The 15,672-nt window shown below is 39.2% G+C and overlaps 1 protein-coding gene across 1 annotated transcript; it reads right to left on the reverse strand.

The window, feature by feature from the left end:
• Positions 1 to 7,855: 7,855 nt before the first annotated feature.
• Positions 7,856 to 11,418, reverse strand: MED10 (mediator complex subunit 10). Its single transcript, XM_034069894.1, has 4 exons — positions 11,269 to 11,418; positions 10,952 to 11,035; positions 9,766 to 9,868; positions 7,856 to 8,656 (listed from the first exon to the last, which is right to left on the reverse strand). Exons 1-4 carry the CDS (start codon positions 11,394 to 11,396, stop codon positions 8,561 to 8,563), a joined length of 411 nt encoding a protein of 136 aa, XP_033925785.1. The 5' UTR covers positions 11,397 to 11,418; the 3' UTR covers positions 7,856 to 8,560.
• Positions 11,419 to 15,672: the final 4,254 nt, after the last annotated feature.

Raw genomic sequence — 15,672 nt, forward strand, 5'->3', positions numbered from 1 at the left:
AGGATGTCATCTGGGACAGTGTCGAATGCTTTGCACAAGTCCAGGTAGATGATGTCAGCTGCTCTACCCCTGCCCATCAGTTCTGTAGCCCCATCATAGAAGGCCACCAAATTGGTCAGGCAGGATTTTCCCCTAGTAAAGCCATGCTGGCTGTCACCGAGCACCTTGTTGTTTTTCATGTGCCTCAGCATGCCTTCCAGGAGAAGCTGCTCAAAGATTTTGCCAGGCACAGAGGTGAGACTGACTGGTCTGTAATTCCCTGGGTCTTTCATTTTCCCCTTCTTGAAAATGGGGTTATATTTCCCTTTTTCCAGTCGTCAGGAACTTCACCTGATTGCCATTTTTCAAATATGATGGACAGTGGCTTTGTAACTTCATTCACCAGCTTTCACCATCATCTCAGTGAGTTCCAACATGCAATTATAATGGTTCTTGTTCCTGCTCCTCTTCCACCCTTATCACAATACAGTATCATTGCTGAGCAGCAAATTGGATTTTTCTTGCAATCTTTATATTCTGCAACCGTAAGTATCAACCTTTAGAGATGACAGAGCTTATACATACACTGAGCAACCTCAGAAAGCTTATATACATAAAAGCAGAAAGTCTGTCCAAGATAAAAGAGCATCTATGAAGCTATGTGTCTTCTGCAATGATGCATTAGAGAGATTCCCAGGCTGAGTAGAAAGCAATAAAAAAGCTGTCACATAATTTATGCCTATTGTACTCTGCAAACATTTCCTGGTTTGAAAGTTTTGCAAGTTTCTTAATTTGAGAGAAGAGCTCTGAAAGAAGCTCAGCCTGGAGAAGAGAAGGCTGCGTGGAGACCTCATAGCAGCCTTACAGTGTCTGAAGGGGGCCTATAAGGATGCTGGTGAGGGACTCTTCATTAGGGACTGTAGTAACAGGACAAGGGGTAACAGTTTAAAACTTAAACAGGGGAAGTTTAGATTGGATATAAGGAAGAAATTCTTTACTGTGCAGGTGGTGAGACACTGGAATGGGTTGCCCAGGGAGGTGGTGAATGCTCCATTCCTGGTGGTGTTCAAGGCCATGTTGGAGAGATCCTTGGGTGACATGGTTTAGCGTGAGGTGTCCCTGCCTGTGGCAGGGGGGTTGTAAGTAGATGATCTTAAGGTCCTTTCAAATTCAAACCTTTCTATGATCCTATGGAATTTCTTATATATTTAAATGACCATCTCTTAGTTCTACAGTCTGTTTCCAAATTGCTCATGAGTAAAAAATTTTCCCTATAAACATGGTACCTACCAGTGGTTTTGGTGATGGACAATCATAAGATTCTTTTTGTTTACTGGCAAGGACTGAGAATTTCAGTGACAATACAGAAATAGTTTCATACATATAATTCAATCTATATAATCACAGAAATTTTGAATTTTTAGCAACATCCCATATAAAAGTTTATGAATGTCAACAATTAACATGAAGAGATAATGCTATTTGTGCAGTAGAAGTGATATAAATATGGCCCAGATTCCCACACAAGAACTTAATAATCATACAATACTGCAATAATTTGTATCACCTTTTCCCAGATTATATGTAAAAGTAGCTTCATCTTCCTTTGAAGAATATTTGGAGAAGCTTTTTTAATATAATGACCAAATTGCAAATTGCAAGTAAATTAGATTCAGGTCAGGTCTTGAGAAATGGGAACATTATGTGTTATTTCTTAGGACATAAAGGGACTTTTCATTCAGGAGATGATAAGGAATTGTTTTGAAAATGTTCATACTGTGCATAAAGATGTTTCTCTTTTACTGTCTGCATTATGTCTTGTTGAGACTAAATACAATCTAGTTCTCAGTATAAAGTATGTCACAATACAGAAGATACAAATTCCTGGTTTGAATTAACAGCATTACAAGTGCTGTTACAGACATATCTTGTAATGTGTGCCCCTCCATTATCTTAATTAGGAAAATATACAGAAGGATGTTAAGCACATGGAAGTAACTGAAGTACACACAGTAAACAGCGTTCTCAGAGAAGGGCAGATATTCCTGTCACCTTGACTCTGTGCTCTGCAGAACTGGAAGGACATCTGGCAATTTCCCAGAAATACTACAGCTATTAATCATAGTAAAGTAAGAAATGACTTTGTGTTGAAACAGAAGAATCCAGAAATATTCTTGACAATGACACATCTCTTTTATTAAGTTGCTGTTAAGCTCAGTATTTGGAACACTTCTTACACATTTTTAAGTCTTTGTTTGTATAATTTGCTTTTTAAATACATTGATTCAGAGATGTTTCAGTAAAATTGCAACCTCAGGTTGTAGTTTCAAAGTGATCTAGTTAAAATCTCAAAAGATCACTCAGGGCAAAAAGAAATAGACGGTAATGGTTCAGCTTCCCTATTCAGAGAGCCAAGATAGGATTACAAAGTACCTGGGATTACCTTATTGGAAATATACAATAAGCACTTCCAATCACTTGGGAACTGTGGTCATCAAAAAAAGTAATTCATTAAATCATCCCAATATAAAATATTTGGGAAATCATCAAACCATTACCATCACTTAGCAGTACTTTATCAACCAACTGAATTAGAAAGGTCAATCAATGAAAACCAAACTGCTCTGCCTAGAAAAATTTTTTGCATCAAGGAACATCTGGACATCATGAGAAAAACAAATTGTTTCACATGCACTGGTTCTTTGTATTACTCTGAGAACTGGCTAAAAATGAAAGTGCCTTAGTCTGCAGGGAAGAAAACCTAGCAAGAGCTGTGGGTTAGATATAAAAACAGCTGATCAGATACAGCATGTAACTCATGTAACAGGTTATGTCTTTACCTGTTATACTTCACAGCTGTACATTAAGCATTCTACATAGGAAGGTTTCAAGGGGGAAGGCTGGGTACCCAACTGCTTCTACTTCCAGCAGCAAAAAGGAGAGAGAGAATGCTGAACTTTAACAGGTTGCAGTAAAATCCTTTGGACCTTCTTTTCTTCAACAGAAATTGATCAAGAATTTTATACTGCCTTTGTTTATCCTAAATGGAGTATAAGAGCACACTCTCCATCTTAAAAGTCCAGCAGCATTATCTAATATATCTTCATTTTGTAGTGTGTGGACAAGAAGGACAATTATTTAAAAAATAAGCTATTATAGAATCATAGAATAGTTAGGGTTGGAAAGGACCTTAAGATCACCTAATTCTAACCCCCCTGCCATGGGCAGGCACACCTCACACTAAACCATACCACCCAAGGCTTTGTCCAACATGGCCATCCAGGGATGGAGCATTCACAACCTCCCTGGGCAACCCATTCCAGTACATCACCACCCTCACAATAAAGAATTTCTAAACTCCCCCTGTTTAAGTTTTAAACGGTTACCCCTTGTCCTGTCACTACAATCCCTAATGAAGAGTCCCTCCAACTGCAAGTACCTGCAATTACTTATTCTCTATTATTTCCAAAATCTTCATTAATTTCAAAAATACACTTTAAATTCTTAATGCTCATAGGCTTTCATACCTTCCTTTTAGCTAAATTTCTGTTGCCCTTTAATGATTTTAGATGCTTTGCGGCCTGACTGCTGTTATGTTGTTATTTTTAAATAGAATTCAAGATAAACTCCCTCCATACAGTCCAGGTAACAAAATGGGAAAGAGCAAAGATGTAACTTTCTCCTTTAACAAATGTCTTGAAGGTTATCATCTAACAGAGCATACATCATCAGTGTCATTTGTACATATGCTCCTTTTCAGAGAATCAATTAACAAACTAGAGAAAAAGTAGATTTGATTTTTGTGTTTCATATGCATCTGATAATGGCAAACAGCATTCTTGTTCTACAAAATCAACCCAAATAACTTATTTTGACTCTTAAACACACATAAATTACAACAGTTACCTCTCTTCCATATTATGCTGACTCTGAACTGTTTGGGGCAGTTGCAGCAATAGGAGATTCTGCATGGCTAGCCTAGAAACATGACTGAAGCAAGTACAAAACAATAGAATGAGATAGCGTCACAAATTCAGAACCGGAGCTGAGCAGAATGTGGAACTTAATGGTTTAGCACTTTTTTCTGTTTGCTGATTTATTTTTTATTATTCCTGATGTACATATCCCCCAGGCCAAAAAAACAGAATAATGTTTTCTCATACACACAGACTCCCTATGAATGCAATCCCATGATGATATCACCTATAAGGAATATTATTCCCTAATCCTCCATCTCCACTAACTACCTAGGCACCACGTTTACCACCACCACCTAGATATCTAGGGGAAATGTAAAGTCCATACATCGTCTGTAAATCACCTCTCTCTAAGCGAGGGAAGCCTGGGACCTCCTGCCATGAGCATGCACGGACATCAGCGTTACAGGGATAACCACCTTCACTGTGGCCAGCACTGGGTACTTATTTTATTAACTGACAACAACAAGAAATTGTAAAAGAGCAGACATTTCACATTTTTTAGGGGCTGTGGAAACATTTGCCCCCATGGCTCCCCCACTGCTCCAAGCTGATCTCTAAACCCTGTGGGAAGCTATGGCCAGCATACAAAGGCAAACTGCAGCCCTTCAGCCTTCTTAACATCCCCTGCACCCAGAATGATGCCAAAATACTCTTAATAGTGTCCAGTAAATATGATTTGGTAACAACTAATTCTTGTGAGATGAAGGAAAAAAGCAAGATGCGGAAGGAAATGTACAAATGGTAGAAAACACTACCCTTTACACTGCAGAATAATTGTTAAATAATGGAATTCAGAATAGAAGAATCTTTGTTAATTGGGATAACAACAGAGTAAAACTTTAAAAAAAGTAATAATTCCTATAACATTTTTTATAAAATGGACCCTGGAAGGTACTATTCTGGTTATGGAAGTGTGAGAGGTGTTATTCATTAGAATCCTCTGCCACTCCTGTGCCTTCTGCAAAATCAACTTACTCAGCAACTTTAATAATGCTGCATAATAGCAGTGAGAAGGAAGAATGCATAAGGCCTTACTAGGACATTGTGTAGCTGGCACAATCAAACACATAATGTGGTGCTGATATGAAGAGAACATGGCCAAAACTGAACAATGCTTCACAAACAAATCAAATGCATAGATTTAGTACAAGCACTTGGCTCAGGATTTCTAGAAGGATGATGGGGTTTTAATGGTAGCAAAATTAACAGCCTTTTCCACAAAGGTACAGGAGACTGCCTAATGCAAAAGCACATTGGTATTCCTATGGAGTGATGTGAAGGCTGTAGCTGAGACAGAAAGGATACTCTCTGGAAAATTCAACTAATTCCAAGGGCTTCCCACACTAGAGCACACCAAATCATAGAAAATTCGCAGATTCTAAGAACAGTTTCTCTTTCACCATCCTCTAACAAAAGAATGTCATCTTGCCCTGCCATGTGGTGCTCTTAAGAGATGGAAAGAATTAGGGTTGCGGAGAAACGATTCAGCTGCATAGCAGGCAGAGGGCAGCTGTGATGCATGGGAACAACACACAACACTTTTCTGTTAAGGAAATTTTCAGCACATGCAAAAATATGATATATTCAGGAAGTTAAATGTTGAATTCTGTTCAGCGCTTTTATTTTCAAAGGACAAATCCTCTTTCCGATGAACCTGAAAGAGTATCCCTTTCCTCCTCATCCCTTCTCTTCCTACCAGCAGTACGAGTAAATCCATACATTACAATATTAATCCATTATTAGCTTCTATGGGAAAATATAGATTGAAATAAAGGCATAGAAAGAACACATTACATAAAAGCCATACCATGTATAGCTCATTAGCTCTGAGCTGATCAATACGGCATATAAATTGATAGAGACATGTGATGCCAGGCTCCTCACATCTAGAACGTAAATCCTGTAACAGTATTTTCACAATACCAGCCAAACATTGCTATACCTTAACACAGAAGTCTCAAAATTCAAAGTAATCATGTGTAAAAATTAATTTGAGAATGAGGACTACATTTTAGAATATGGTGTTTAAATTAGAATTATAAGCTAAAAGTTTTGAATGGCATGACAGCAAAGAAGTTGAATCAAAGGAGGAATCAGAATGTAAAACTAAGTATTTGGATTTTTTATTAAAGAATTAAAAAGATAAGGCCCCTCCTGGTTGAAAACTTTACCCTCATGTAATAACATTAATGTCTCTAAACTTACTGAGAAATAATGCTTAGCATGACGAATTGGAAGCGGGTACAGAGATGCCTGCATATATATATGTACATATAAATGCAGTGAGATTAGAAATTAGTAGAGAATATGCACTTCACAGACAGAAGTAACTCAAGTGTTCCTCCAGAGGCCTCACCTTTGTTTCAAAGTAAAACTGACTTTGCATATACTTTAAACTGTTTCTGACCCCACACATCTTTAAAACCATTTGTGATCACAACCCAATGCCTTGAAAAGCAAATTAAATACATCCTTGCAGCATCTCTTCAGTACTTCACCTACAGGCAAAGGTGCTAATCACAGTTTGCACTACATAAAAGAAAAGGTCCCCATGCTGGTCATAAACCTACCACCATCTGCAGCATACTGCAATGAAAAATAAACTAGTGTTGAGACTGAGTAGTCAAAAACCTTCAACGTGATAAGGTAATAAAATCATAGAAAACAAGAAATAAAAAAATTGAAAACGGTTGGAAGGGGCCTCATCTTACCTAGTTCAGCTGCCTGCCCCAAGAAGGGCTCATTTTTAAGCTATGTCTGATTGCTCAGGGCTTTGTGCAGGCAAGATGGAAAGATCTCTGAGGGCAGCAATTCTGCAGCCACTCTGAACACTCATTCCAATGCTAAACAAGACTTGAAGACTTCCCTCATTACAACTCAGGCCCACTGCCTCTTGTCCTTGCTCTCCATCCCTGCTCTCTTTTCAAGAAATTTCACAGGGATTAGTGTAAGGTTTTTATTTTTAATGGCAAAATCCCAGTATCAGAAAAGGACTGGAAGGGACCTCAAGAAGTCATCTTAGTTCTCCCTTTGCTTTAAGACAGCAACTATATCAACATCTTATGGATGTTCTGATGGAAACCCAATAAGAAAACTATATCATTGCTTTGCTAGCCTTACACTGAGATTGTTTTTGAATGGCTAAACCAAATTCCTCTTTCATAGTGTCACTTGGCATTATGGATACCTAGCTTCAGCTAGGTAACTGAGGACAGACAGCTCTCCAGGTGTGTAAACTATGCCATAAACAACTTGGAACATACCTAAATCCCCATACCTAATGCCCTAAAGACCCCCCAGGTCTTTAATGGGCTAAGTAGGTCTACATTAGGATACTTGCACACAGAGCTATTTCAGAGCTCCTGCCTAACCCCACTAAGTTTTGCAATTTAAAGAAAGTTAATTAAGAGAAATTATAATTAAATAAATTAATTTGCTGGTGCCAAAAACATTAAGTTACATCTGGAAGGACAAATATAAGCACAAACAGTCAAAGTTTCACAAATCCCCAAGATTAGAAGATGTGCTCTTGCTTCCACCATAGAACTACTCTTCTGCACACACACTACAACTCTGGGCAGTGAGCCCAATATGCTGGTTTATGTTTGGGAATATTTCAGGTATGAACAATTACAGGTTTCACAAATGAGGTCACAGCTTATCAGAAATGCTTCGGGTGACAATCACTGATGCCCAACATCTTTTGCTTCAGGTACTAAAACAGAAGTCTCCCCACAAAACCGAAATACCAGGTTGACATTATCTTCAGATATAGTCTTTTAACAGCCAAGTTTTGATATAAATTCACTTCTGTCACTGTCAGTAAGGAATATGCTGTTTTTCACAGGCTTCACTTCATTCTCCAAAGAGTAACATACAACAGAAAAATGTCAGAATTTAGATTTTTTTTTTAATTCAACAACCTGCTTACAGAAAATGAACAGAATCAAGCAAAAGCTTAAATACTATACAAAATATTAACATTGTTGAGGAGCTAGGACCCGAATAAGCTCACTTTCTATATTCTCAGCCATCTGAACTGCAGCTCATAGAACAAAACAAGAATATCTGAAGGGTTTCTTAGCTGCAATTCATTACGACACACAGGAGAACAACAGCCTTTGAGAGGCTCCTGTTCAGAAGAACTTGCTAAGATGAAAGCAGTCAACTGTACTGTAATAAAAATGAAAGCAGTTTACAAATAAAGAATAGTCAAATATAGTAAATACAATTCTTTTTTAAACAGCTGTAGCCACAATGCTTGAGCACCCTTTTCAGAGGAGAAAACCCATGATTTTCTGCTCTGGAAATGCACTTTGTAGGAAGTGCTACATAGTGATGCCCAGTAGGCAATGACATCCCCGGAAACTTTCAGGAAAGAAGAGATTACCACAAGAAGTTTCAATGGCAATCTTAGAGTAAAAGTCTTCAGAAAGATTCAGTAGCTTCAGACCAGAGCCATCACCAATCACTGAGCTCCATCACAGGCCATCACTGCCATTTTTAGTACAGTTGTTACAACAGCTCAGATTCTCCTTCCCTCCAATATAGAGTGGTATCAGTTTATGGAATTGACAATTTTAGAGCTATCAAAGGCCATCTTAAGGTGGAGGATCTTCTCCTCGAATAGCTTTGTACTTTGCCATGTCTTCCGGGAACACCTTTGTTAGTTCTTGAATTAACAGACTTTTAAATTTCTGGAGAGAAAAAACAGAACACATACACCACCTGCATAATTTACATTTTCTCAAGCAATGTTACCTAATTAATGAAAATGTTTATATACAACACTACGTTTCAATGACCTAAGAGAATGGTACCCCCAAAAAATACATCAAAACTACACACAGAAATACAGATAGCTATGTTTATACCATTTACAGAAAAGGCTCAGATGAAATCTGCTAAGAAAGCACTAAGCAAACTAAAATTCTTTCAGTTTCCCTTAAATTAACTAGTATTTTTACCTAAGAAATACAAAATAGTTAGACCTCTCTGGTAAACTCTGATGCATCAACATCTGCCTGACCTTATTAAGCAAAACTGATAAAGGACATCCCCTTGATTTGACATGGAACCCCCTCCACCTCCAGAACTCACACCTATCTTAGAATTTCTTCCTACAGCTCTTACAAGCACAAAGCATATCAAATATCTACATTCTGCAGCACTACTCTTAAGTTCAGCTAATGAATATTTTTAAACAAAAACAGCCCTTTTCTCAAATCTCCCTAAACTTCCTCTTCTCAAAGCATATTTCAGGAGTAATTCCAGCAGTTAATCAGTGCAGCAGAATGCCTGGATTCGTACTAGATGAAAGTACAGGTTCAAAAACCCTAAACACTTTCACACAATTTTAAATAATTTTATAAAGATTAACTCATGCTTATATAGTACACTTAACATTTTAATATTCTCAAGATCCATTCAAGACTGGAAAAATACTCCTTCTGTTTTGCTTATTGCAAGATTTACACACACCACAGTTAGAAAGCTACAACTGTGTGAGGTACTTTCTAGGCTCCAATATGAAAAACAAATGCCATGTAATGCTACATGCAACTTTAACCAAAGTAAAATCATAGTCACATCTGCATCTCCACATGTAGGATGAGTTACTCCATTTCTTTTAGAACAGGCAACATTAGCATCAATTAAGGTACAGGGATCCAGAGCAATTCCTAATACAAATCAACTAGTAAGGGAGTTCAATAATTGCACAAGTGAAAGCCCCTCACATACCTACAGGAAGTAAAAACTTATCAAATACATTATTACATTACTACTTTCATTACTTCTGGTTTACCTTCATTGTGTCAATTTTTCCTTTTACTTGCTCATTTTTAGCCAAAGCTCGCTCCAGACACTCTTTAGTGTAAAGCTGAGGATTGCGGCCTTGATCTATGTATCTGAAAATACAAAAGAAAGATACTACCTACATAATTATTCACCTTGTTGTCTTTCCATTACCACTGTTATCTAAGATGTGCATTTTAACTCAGCCATTTTCAAAAGACAGCTCAAGCAGGGAACACCTCAATCAGCAGACACAGACGTGCATTTTTGCTTTGCAATGTATATATGCCTGAGAAAGGGAAATTCCATCACTGAGTAAAGAACACTCTTGGATTTACAGATAGAGTGAAAGCCTAACTGAAGTCCTGTATTGCAGCAATACACTAGAATACAGAAAACCAGAAACATCTGGACTTGTGAGAAACACTAGTAAATTAACTTGTCAGCTCTACCGTAAAAGCTGTCTTCTATAGCTCTTGTTCCACATTTATGATTTTACTTTTAATGTTCTAATTTTCTGCCAGCAAGAATGCTGCTACTGAAACAAAGCATCTAAGTACTGGCCTAATGTATTTCCACCTGCAACTTTAAATCTTGATTCTACCCTAGTGTAAAACCACATTTCCAAAATGAAAGCTTATCTACCAAACCACTAGGCTCAGCAAAATCTGTATTAATATCTACATACCTAAAGTCAGCGTAAATAAAAAAATTAGAAAAAAAAACAAAATACAAAACAAACCCCTAAACAACCCAAAACTAAACAAAAAGAATAAAAAGAGAGATCTGAAAGCAGGTGTATAATTAATCACTTCTCTTACTCTCCTGCCTTCCCACAGACTGAAGGTACTTCTTACCTTCTTCTGTCTGCTCATGTTTTTATGAGGAATTTGGAAACTGGAGTTTAAGAAACAAGCAGTCCTCAGTGAAAATACAGAATCATAGACTGGTTTGGATTGGAAGAAACTTTAGAGGCCATCTCATTCCAACCCCCCCTGCCATGGGCAAGGCCAACTCCCACTAGACCAGGTTGCTCAAAGCCCCATCCAACCTGGCCTTTAACAATGACAGGGATGGGGCTGCCACAACTTATCTGGGCACCGTGTTCCAGTGCCTCATCACCCTCAGCAGCAAAGGCACACTATTTCATATCACACAAGTACAGCACCTTTCCTTCTAGACACAACGTTACTTACTCAAACACTTCCAGTGGCACACTAATATCGTGCAGCTGCTGCCGGCACTTGTCGATATCCTGCAAGCCCGTCACCATGAAATTCCTGTAAGAAGAAAACGAGTTGTTTTCAGCCAAGAAAGGACGGTACTGCGCTAACCGCGGCTGCGACAGAGACCCCGGCGAGCCCCCCTTCCCCTCCGCCTGCGCTAATGTGACAGATCTCGCCGGCCGCGGCCTCCGCTACCCCGAGGCTGCCGGCTGAGGGGCGGCGGCAGCGAGGCCCGGCGGCCTGCCCGTGTAAGGCAGGAAGAGCAGGCGGAGCGTCGGGTGCCTCACAGTTTCTGGTTGAGCCCAGCCTGGCTGCTGGGCTGGAAGTCGCTGACGATGATGCCGAGCTGCCGGATGTTCTCCACGAACTTCTCCAAGTGCTCCTCCAACGAGTCGAACTTCTCCGCCATCGCCATGACCGCCTGCACACACCTAGTACTTCCGGGCTCTCACGCAGTCGCAGAGAGATGGAGGCTGTGTTGGTCACGCCCCTTTCCACGCCCCCTTGAGTCAGGCCACGCCCCCCGTGAGTCAGGCCACGCCCCCCCAGAGTCAGGTCACGCCTCTATGTGTCAGGCCACGCCCCCTTTCCACGCCCCCGGTCCCGCTCCCTCTGGCCTGTAAACCGAGTTTGTCGCTTCCCACGGCTCATGGTAGTTACGCGTCTCGCTCTATGGAAGGATGCTCTGCCCACCAGCAAGTGGAGAATGAATTCGAGACAAAGTATATGATCTATAAATCCTCTTTGCACGAGTCGGTATTTGTTTTGGTCATCCCGGATTTATCAAATCACAAGTAATGAGAAATACTTCTTACCTTGGAGTTAATCAATACAAATGATAATCAGCATCTTTTCTAAAACCCAGGTAGCTGGAGTTTGACAACATGGAACATTGAGTAGCTCTCGTAACTGGTTTCCTTTCTTCTGTTACCATATAACATCCTTTGGAACTTTTTGGTAGATGGCAGTGGAGCAGGAAGCACAGTATGATTAATAAGATCTTTGAATAAAGTGCCAGAACCCCTTTAGGGTAATATTTGAAATCTCAGTACTAATTGATACGGCTTGCCAGACATGGACTGCTCTGTGTAGATCCTGATGTGCAGAGACAAAACTTGACTTCTTAAAGACAGTCTTTCTTGCCAGCCCACTCCTATAACCCTGCAATAATTTACGCACATTGTTTTTCTGTCAATTACCTTTTTGTCTGTCCTCAACAAATATTAGCACATTGCTTATATTTTCAGCCTATCATTTGGAATGTCTCTGCTTTTGAGTGGTTTGCCTTCCTGGGCTGCTTAGATGTAAAATCATTCCTCATTTTCAGACCCATTCAAATCCTGTGTCTGGCTCTAACTTGTTTACCACCCCCACCCTGCACTCAAACTCCACTCCTGATCCACACTCAATGCAGAGCCCACTCGCTTCTTGAAAACTTTCCAGAAAGGTGTCTATGTGCCCTTTACTGTTTGGTGAGGCTGCTGGTGAGTATCCCATCACCTCCCTGTGTCCCATCCAATTCCTCATTAGATTACCTCATCATCCACAGCTGCTGCTGGCTGGTAGAGGCTCTGGGTTAGGGATCATCCCTGTAAAGTCCCTACCATGTAATTCGTGGGTAAAGGTCCTGCAGACAACTGGGATATAGGTAACTGCACAGATCTAAAGAGCAGGTATTTTTCTGCCTGCTTCAGATCCCATGTCTAATCAGTAGATATGTTCAGTCCACACCTGATCCCTCTCACAAAGGCAGCCCTCAGACCTTCCTTTTATCTGGTAACAAAAATGCAAACCCAGAGTTCCGGACACATGGATTTCCATCTCTCTTTTATATCCACAAGGATCAGAGCCTACAAAAAGCCTTGACCTCAGAGGCTGGGATATATTTGGCAGTGGAGTCCATTCACTCCCTGTGGCTGTTCTACTTTGTGTGAAAATTAGGTATTCCTTGAGCAATGGGCAGAACAGGCTTGGCGTATCACACAAAAAGAAATGGAGGAACCAGGGACTGATTATCTGATAAGGGCTCTTTATCTTCCCCACCTGTCTTATATCTGCTAATTATGAGTGTTTGTCTAAACTACGTAATAAATAGAAGCAGTAATAGAGGTTCACTTGATAACAAACAACACAGTAGGATTATCTGGGTAATAACAAAATATCAGTCTATATTAAATAATCCAGCTATTGTTTTCCCTGTGGGGAAATTATCTGACATCCTTAAATTCCCATGGCACATCACAATAACTGTATGTTTTATAGATAGATTATTTCCAGTATGTCTGTTTTCAGGTGAATCTGAGAAGATCAGTAATGTCAGCAGATAAGAATCTGGTGCTTTGATTCACAACAAAGGATTTGAGTGAATGTTTGAAGTTAGAACTATACTAAAATAAATATGATATTCAATCAGTATTACATTTAATGTATTTTATGCATTTGTAGCTATAACTTGCAACCACTTATGTTCCACAATGTGAACCATCAAAAGCAACAGTTCTTATTTTCTTGGATGCATCTTTTTATTAGTTATATTTTTCCACTTATTATATCAACGAGAAAAACAAAAATGTAAAAAACCCTCTAATGGTCAGGTTCTTTTCTGGGTCACCATGCTAGTTCAATAGCAGCAAGTTGAGTCTTTGCTAAATATAAATCACTGTTCAGCGGTTTGTAAGATTAAGTATGCTAACTCAAAGTCGAAATACAAGTGACCGTAAAGAGCACTAAATATGAAGGAATATATAATGCTGTACAGATGTGAAATTATAAAAACAGTCCTCGGCTGCAAAAAGCAATGCATGTTTACTAGGCTAGTTAAGTTACATTAATGAATCCTGTTAGATAGATGTATACAGTGCCTTTAAGATTGAAAATTGCTGTAAATATATTACCAGTTATTAATTTTTTCTCAAGATCACCAACTAGAGCAGTGTTTTCCTGTTCAGGGAAAGGTAAGTAAACCAAAGAAAGCTGTGTTCCTATAAGAGAAGTGAGAAGAAAGAAAGGTCTGATAAATTACTCACTCGATCAATAAGCACATAGAGCAGAAAGATTTAGAAAAAATACAATCGTTTATATTGTAAGTAACTATATTGCACTCCTACCCTGATTTCCATGCAGAGAGCAAGCAATTACTGGCATGTAAGCTGGACATCTGTGCTGGGCAGTTAAGTAGGGTTTGTAACAAATGATAGAATGAGAGGCTGTGTGGATCAGTATGACCCATTTTGGAAGAGTGGCACAGATTACGTAGAAGAAAATCCTTTTTTGTAAACCTCTAATGAATTTTTCCAGGGGTCAGTAATGATATAGGTAAGACTGTTTAATTGATACAATCTACTTAAACTTCCTATCAGCTTCTGGTGAAATCCTTAGCCAAAGTCTTTCAAGGAACTAAAGCAATGGCATAAGGAGAGAAATCCTAGACTGAATAAAGAACTGATTGCCAGATAGAAAATGAAGCACAGGGGCAAATGCTTAATTCTTGCAGGGGAGAACTGTTTCCAGAAGAGTTTTACAGGGAAGTGGGATGAAAATTGTGCCATTCAGTATGGTCACAGATGACCCAGAAGAGAGATCAGCTGGTACAATGAGAAAATTGGCTTATGAGAAAGTTATTTGGCAGAATGAAGATGAATACACGTTGTAGGACCTGAAAAGGCTTGGTGGCTGGGCAACAAAGTGTCAGAAGAAATTCAGACAGATAATGTAAAGCATTGCACATAGCAAGCAAAAAAAAAAAAAAAAACCCAAAAGCTAGTTTCACATAAAGATTCATGGCCTCTTGACCATTACCATACAGAAACAAGACTCAAGGATTACATTAGAAAGTTCCATAATAACATTAGCTCAGTGATTGGTGCTGGTCAGATGTCATAGGGACAGTTACGGGTTGTTAGAAAAGGAATTTGAGAACAAAGGAGAAAATGTCACTGTGCTACTGCATAAACCCACAGTTACTCCAAACTTGAATACTGTGTGCAGTTCTGGTTCCCTGCGGGAGATCTGGAAAAGAGTCAGAGAAGGGCTGCCAAGATGACTGTAGATGTGCAATAGCTTCTCTACTAGGAAAATATGAATAGACAGGGACTCTTCAGCTTGAGAGAGAGCCCACTGATGACAGCTATGACTGATACTTTCCTGTATTTACAAAGCCACAAGTGGTCTTGGTAGAGAATCAGAGAGAGGTAGATAAACCCCACCTGGCTCAGGAAATCCCATGAACCAAAGGTAGTCCAAGCCCAGGAGAGTAGCTGGGAGTGGTCTCATAGATGTTTTTCTTGTCATTACTCTTCAACATTTGCTTATACTCACTGCTGTCACATGCTGTCCCACACAAAGCCTTTATTTGAATCTGTGTGGTTACTGTTAGAAGGTCCTGCTTGAACTGTCAAAGAATGACCTTTGCTCTGTAGGATGGAGACAGATTACAGAGTGTATACTTACCAAGCAGAGCATAAAAAGATTGATTTGAGACTGTATATATGGCCTTCAGGTCTGGAAAAACCTCAGCTCACTATTTTCTCTTTTGGTGGTATATATACTCCAGATAAATTACTTTTCCATTATAATATGGCACAGCATGGTGTTTAATTACTGAAAGTGCTTATACAGTCCTTTTTCTTCTCAGAAATATAAAGAGCAACAAATAATACAGCTGTTTATCCACTGCTGAAACTGTGATTCTC

Source organism: Melopsittacus undulatus, chromosome 1, assembly GCF_012275295.1.
Source record: "Melopsittacus undulatus isolate bMelUnd1 chromosome 1, bMelUnd1.mat.Z, whole genome shotgun sequence".
NCBI lineage: Eukaryota > Metazoa > Chordata > Aves > Psittaciformes > Psittaculidae > Melopsittacus > Melopsittacus undulatus.